At 37.2% G+C, this 6,876-nt stretch overlaps 1 protein-coding gene across 2 annotated transcripts in view; it reads left to right on the plus strand.

Annotated features, from left to right (window-relative positions):
- Positions 1-6,876, plus strand: part of ATP7A (ATPase, Cu++ transporting, alpha polypeptide) — a 160,385-nt gene that overhangs the window by 82,061 nt on the left and 71,448 nt on the right. For both annotated transcript variants that reach the window (XM_006755060.2, XM_015557703.1), the window contains exons 3-4: positions 2,239-2,728; positions 3,247-3,972. In XM_006755060.2, the coding sequence (XP_006755123.1) occupies positions 2,239-2,728; positions 3,247-3,972 (1,216 nt within the window). The remainder of the gene's footprint in view (positions 1-2,238; positions 2,729-3,246; positions 3,973-6,876) is intronic.

Raw genomic sequence — 6,876 nt, forward strand, 5'->3', positions numbered from 1 at the left:
TCATCTGACCTCTGTCATCCCCTTTAGCTTAAATGTTTAAATTTTTAAAGTAATTTTCTTAGTCAGAAAATCATTTGGCCTCAGGCTGGTGATATTAGCTTTTGAAAGAAAATCTCTTTAAAGACACAAAAGCCTTCATTTTATAGTGGCTATGTTTATATTGAATCTCTTTCAAAATATATGTCCAAACTATATGTGGTGTGGCTATTCTGCAGTATGTGTGTGTATGTATATGTATGTGTGTGTGTGTGAACATCAATGATGAGAGAGAATCATTAATCCGCTGCCTCCTCCATACCCGCTACTGGGGATCGAGCCCACAACCTGGGCATGTGTCCTTGACTGGAATTTAACCCAGAACCCTTCAGGCTGCAGGCTGAGGCTCTATCCACTGAGTCAAACTGGCTAGGGCTAATCTGCAGCTTTTTCCCCCCATATATTTTTTATTGATTTCAGAGAGGAAGGGAGAAGGAGAGGGAGATAGAAACATCAATGATGAGGGAAAAGCTAAAGGAGAGATAAAATATGATATATTAAAATAAGTGGAAAATTTAACTATATAACTATTGTAGCTGATTTAAAATGAGATTTCCTACTCTGAATTACTTTTAATTATATTTTTGGGGTTGTTTTTATTTTATGGAACAAAGCTTTTTAGTAGGAACCAATAATAATGATAATAGTGCCCATATTTTAACAGCCCTTAGAACATTAATACCCTATTACCACTCAAAATCAACAGGTCTAAAACTAAATTCATCTTTTTTTCTCTCCACTACAACCTCTCAACCTCCTCCAGTTTTCCTCCTCTCTCTGATATCCACTGGCCCAAGCCAGAAACCTTTAAGTCATCTTACTCATCTCCTTTACCCTCTATACTCTCTTTACTAGGTCTTGCCCTCCTAAACTTTATCTTGGCACTGCCCCTTTTTTCTTTACCCCCAGCATTCATGCCTTAATTCAGATTTCTGTTGTACCATTATTGCAATTACAATAACCTCTTAACTGATCTCCCATTCTCCCATGTCACTCCATTCCACCCCAACATAATCTTCCACAGTGCCTCCAAAATGATTCTTTTCTAAAATGCAAATATGATCATGTCACTCCCCTGCTTAACTTTTCCATCGCTCTTTATTACCTTCTAGAGGCACTATGCACAAAATTCATGCAAGAATAGGCCTTCCTTCCCCCAGCTGCCAGCACTAGCTTCCCTCCGTCACCTGGGACCTGGGCTTCCCTCTGGCCGCCAGCAGGAACCCCGGGATCCAGGCTTCCCTCGCAGCCCCAGCTTCATCCAGAAGGTCGTCCGGAAGGATGTCCGGTCTAATTAGCATATTATGCTTTTATTGTTATAGATAGGATAAATTTTAAACTATTATTGGTATACAAGAGGCCCTATAATAAAGCAGTTGCTTAATTCTTCAGCCTGTCATATTTCTCTACTTTTGTGCATCCAGTTGTCTGGAATTTCCTGCCTCATATATCCTTGTTGATTTCTGTTTGTCTTATAACATTCTGGTATTATCACTGCTAAGAAGCCATATTTTCAGGAATGAATGGCTGTCCATTTTCTCTATTCTCTCTTCTAGTATTGTTTCCTGTGACTATGTCATACTCAGCTTTGTATCCTGAGAATCCCAGTTCTTGGCACATATAATAAGTTCTTGATAAATATTAGTCGTTCAATGTTTACTTTTATATTATTCGCTGCTGCAAAGAACTGCTTTCCTATCTGTTTACTCATCTGATCCTTATAACAACCCGGAAGACAATAGGGCATATTTCCCATTTTTCAGATGGTAGAACTAATGGGTATGGTTGGCTACTAGGTGGAGAAGTGATACTGGAACTCAAATCTTCTGATTTCCAACCCAGTGTACGTGTGTGTGAGAGAGTGAGTGACTACATTATAAATTTTTGTAATATATCAACCAAAGAGATGCACACAGTCATGGTAGTAGGTCTAGGGTGTGTTTGTCTATGAGTATGTTTCAAAGGCATGATCAGTACCTGAGTCATGTACACCTACATATAACTTTACCATTCCTGTAGGTACACAAGACATTTGTGTTTCTTTCCAAAGATAATAGTAGTGTTGAGAAGTAGTAGAGAAACTCCATTACTAGTAGATTGTACTATTTTTTTTTTCATTTTAAAATGTGGTGTGCAATGATTGTTTTTAAGTTCTATGTCATGTAATTTAATTAAACTGACTTGTGAAATTTCCCTCCAAAGGTTTCACTGGAAGAAAAAACTGCAACTATTATTTATGACCCTAAACTACAGACTCCAAAGACCCTACAGGAAGCTATTGATGACATGGGCTTTGATGCTATTCTTCACAATCCTAACCCTTTCCCTGTTTTAACCAACACTGTGTTTCTAAGTGCCATTGCTTCACCGACTCCACCATGGGACCATATCCAAAGTACATTGCTCAAGACCAAGGGTGTCACAGATATTAAAATTTCCCCTCAGCAAAGAACTGCAGTGGTGACAATAATTCCTTCTTTAGTGAATGCCAATCAGATAATAGAGCTAGTTCCAGATCTCAGTTTAGATACTGGAACTCTGGAGAAAAAGTCAGGAACTTGTGAAGATTATAGTATGGCTCATGCCGGTGAAGTCATGCTGAAGATGAAAGTGGAAGGGATGACCTGCCATTCGTGCACTAGCACCATTGAAGGAAAGATAGGGAAACTACAAGGTGTTCAGCGAATTAAAGGTAATACATCAGGTGTTATTTGTTTATTTTGTAAGGCTCAGTTTTCTGCTTGGCGTTTTAACTTTCTGCTTTATTCTTAAGCATGGGATTTGAATCTGTGGGACTGGAATGTTTATTGCTTCATTGAAATCTGAGGTATAGTGTATTCCCAGGATTATTATCAGTAAAGCTAATGATTAAAAGTTACATGAGTCTTGAACTAGCAGAAAAGGCAGTTGGGGTGGTGATTCATGGAGTTCAGAGTTCTTAATGCAACATGCCTGGGGTTTTCTTTATAACTAATATTTCTACTCAGGCATGCAGAAACTTGAGACCATAGATACAGTGGTCATATCTTTTACTTTTTCCAGTATATGTCAATAACATTTTCTGAAAAGAAAATAATTGTTTTAACAAAGGATAATAACAACAATGAGAGAGAAACAATTTTGTGTGGTATTGATTTGGTCTACAGAATGTTTTCTGAAGTAGCCCAAGGATAATTGAATTAAATAATTGTTTTTCTTTTTATTAATTAGTCTCCCTGGACAACCAAGAAGCTACTGTTGTTTATCAACCTCATCTTATCACAGTAGAGGAAATAAAAAAGCAGATTGAAGCTGCGGGCTTTCCAGCATTCGTCAAAAAGCAGCCCAAATACCTCAGATTGGGAAGTATTGATATAGAACGTCTAAAAAACACACCAGTCAAATTCTCAGAAGGATCACAGCAAAGGAATCCATCATATACCAATGATTCCACAGTCACTTTCATCATAGATGGCATGCATTGTAAATCATGTGTGTCAAATATTGAAAGTGCTTTATCTACACTCCAATATGTAAGCAGCATAGTGGTTTCTTTAGAGAATAGATCTGCTGTAGTAAAATACAATGCAAGCTTAGTCACTCCAGAAACTCTGAGAAAAGCAATAGAGGCCGTATCACCAGGACAATACAGAGTTAGTATTATAAGTGGAGCTGAGAGTACCTTAAACTCTCCCTCCAGCTCATCTCTTCAAAAGATTCCTTTGAACATAGTTAGCCAGCCTCTGACTCAAGAAACTGTGATAAACATTGATGGCATGACTTGTAATTCGTGTGTGCAGTCTATTGAAGGTGTCATATCAAAGAAGGCAGGTGTAAAATCCATACTAGTATCCCTTGCAAATGCCAATGGAACTGTTGAATATGATCCTCTACTGACCTCTCCAGAAACTTTGAGAAAAGCTATAGAAGACATGGGATTTGATGCTACCTTGTCAGGTAATTTATCACTTTTTTCTTTTCTTTTTCATTTATTTACTTATTTTGTTTTTTATTGAATTATTGGGGTGACATTGGTTCACAAAATCAAATAGGTTTCAAGTGTACAACTCAACAAAACACCATCTGCACACAGCATTGGGTGCCCACTGCCCCAAGCAAAGTCTCTTTATGTTCCTATTCCCTTCCCCTCATTGACCACCAAACCTAGTCCCTACGCCCTTTTCCCTCTATCACCAAATTGTTGCCTGTTTCTGTATGTTTTATATATACAACACACACACACACACACACACACACACACACACACACACACTTTTTGTGCTTAATCCCTTCACCTTCTTTCATACAGCTGCCCAGTCCCACTCCTCTCTGACAGCTCCCTGGTCTGTTCCATGTATCTAGGCCCCTGTTTCTATTTTGTTCATCAGTTTGTTTTGTTCATTAGATTCCACATATAAGTGGAATTGTAGTAAAATACAATGTAGTAAAATACAATGCAAGCTTAGTCACTCCAGAAACTCTGAGAAAAGCAATACAGAGTTAGTATTATAAGTGGAGCTCAGAGTACCTTAAACTCTCCCTCCAGCTCATCTCTTCAAAAGATTCCTTTGAACATAGTTAGCCAGCCTCTGACTGACTTATTTCACTTAACATACTACTGTCCGAGTCCATCCATGCTGTAGCAAAAGGTAAGATTTCCTTTTAGTATTTCACTGTGTAAATGTACCACAGTTTTTTACCCTCTCATCTACTGCTGATCACCTGAGCTGTTTTAGATCTTGGCTATTGTAAATAATGCTGCAATGAACATAGGAATGTATATATTCTTTTGAATTAGTGTTCTAGGTTTTTTCAGACATTCCCAGAAGTGGAATCACTGAATCAAAAGGCAGTTCCATTTTTTATTTTTTGAGGAAATTCCATACTGTTTTTCTAAGTGGCTGCACCAATCTGAATTCTCACCAGCAGTACACAAGAGTTCCCTTTTTTCCATATACTCTCCAGCACTTGTTCATTGATTTATTGATGATAGCCATTCTGACAGGTATGAGGTGATATCTCATTGTAATTTTAATTTGCATCTCTCTGATGTTAAGCATTTTTTCATGTGTATTGGCCATCACTATGTTCTCTTTCAAGAAGTGTCTATTCATGTTCTTTGCCCATTTTTAAAATTGTTTTTTCTTCTTCTTGGTGTTGAGTAGTATAAGTTCTTTATATATTTTAGAAATTAACCCCTTATCAGATGTATCATTGGCAAATATGTTCTCCTATTCAGTGGGTTTCCTTTTCATTTTGTTGATGGTTTCTTTTGTTGTACAAAAGCTTTTAAGTTTTATGTAGTCCCATTTTTAATATTTTCCTTTGTTTCCCTCTCCTGATTAGATATATTTGCAAAAATATAGCTAAAAGAAATGCCTGAAAATTTACTGCCTATGTTTTCTTCTAGGATTTTTATGGGTTTGTGACTTACATTTAAATTTTTAATCCATTTTGAATTTATTCTTATGTATGGTGTAAGTTGGTGGTGTAGTTTATCTTTTTTGGCAAGTATCTGTCAAATTTTGCCAACACTATTTATTGAAGAGACTTTCTTTACCCCATTGTATGCTCTTGCATCTCGTTAAATATTAATTGACTATAAAGGTCAATTTATTCTTGGTCCCCTATTCTGGTCAATGGAACAGAATCTGAGGTTCTTATGCAGTACCATGCTGTTTTGATTAATATAGCCTTGTACTATAGTTTGATATCAGGTAGTATGATACCTCTAACTTTATTCTTGTTTCTCAAGATTGTTGAGGCTATTTGGAGTCTTTCTTGGTTCCATATAAATGTTTGGAATATTTGTTCAAAATCTGTGAGGTATGCCATTGGTATTTTAATAGGAATTGCATTGGCTCTTGCATCTCGTTAAATATTAATTGACTATAAAGGTCAATTTATTCTTGGTCCCCTATTCTGGTCAATGGAACAGAATCTGAGGTTCTTATGCAGTACCATGCTGTTTTGATTAATATAGCCTTGTACTATAGTTTGATATCAGGTAGTATGATACCTCTAACTTTATTCTTGTTTCTCAAGATTGTTGAGGCTATTTGGAGTCTTTCTTGGTTCCATATAAATGTTTGGAATATTTGTTCAAAATCTGTGAGGTATGCCATTGGTATTTTAATAGGAATTGCATTGAATCTGTAGATTGCTTTGGGTGTGATGGATATTTTAATGATGTTATTTTTTCTTATCCATGGACAAGTTATATGCCCCTACTTATTTATATATTCCTCAGTTTCTTTCTTCAGTATCTTATAATTTTCTGTGTACAAGTCTTTTACTCCCTTGGCTAGATTTATTCCAAGGAACCTTATTTTTGTTGTTGCAGTAGTAAATGGGATTTTTTTTTTTTTTGAGAGAGAGAGAAAGTAGAGGGGAGGACATAGGGGGAGAGAGAGAAAGAGAAAAACAATGATGTGAGAGAGACACATCGATTAGTTGCCACCCATATTGGTCGTTTACTTCCTATATGTGCCCAATAGGGGATGAAACTCACATGTGTGTCCTGATCAGGAATTGAACCTGCAACCCTTCGGTACATGGGACGATACTCCAACTGAGCTACACCAGCTAGTGCGGATTCTTTTCTTTCTTTCTTTTTTTTTAAAATATATTTTTATTGATTTCAGAGAGGAAGGGAGAAGGGGGAGAGAGTTAGAAGCATCAATGATGAGAGAGAATCATTGACCAGTGCTGGGGTCCAACCCCAGCAGGTCCATGGGTCCCCAAAGGTGTGGACAGAGTCGGCGAAGAAGGAATGACACGGAGACAGCGTTCAGTTGATCAGCAGACTTGCCAGGATCTCTAGCCACAATCTCCAGCCAAGTTCTGTGTCCATGTTCTCTC

The sequence above is a fragment of the Myotis davidii genome, unplaced genomic scaffold (genome assembly GCF_000327345.1).
Source record: "Myotis davidii unplaced genomic scaffold, ASM32734v1 scaffold1493, whole genome shotgun sequence".
Classification (NCBI taxonomy): Eukaryota; Metazoa; Chordata; class Mammalia; order Chiroptera; family Vespertilionidae; genus Myotis; species Myotis davidii.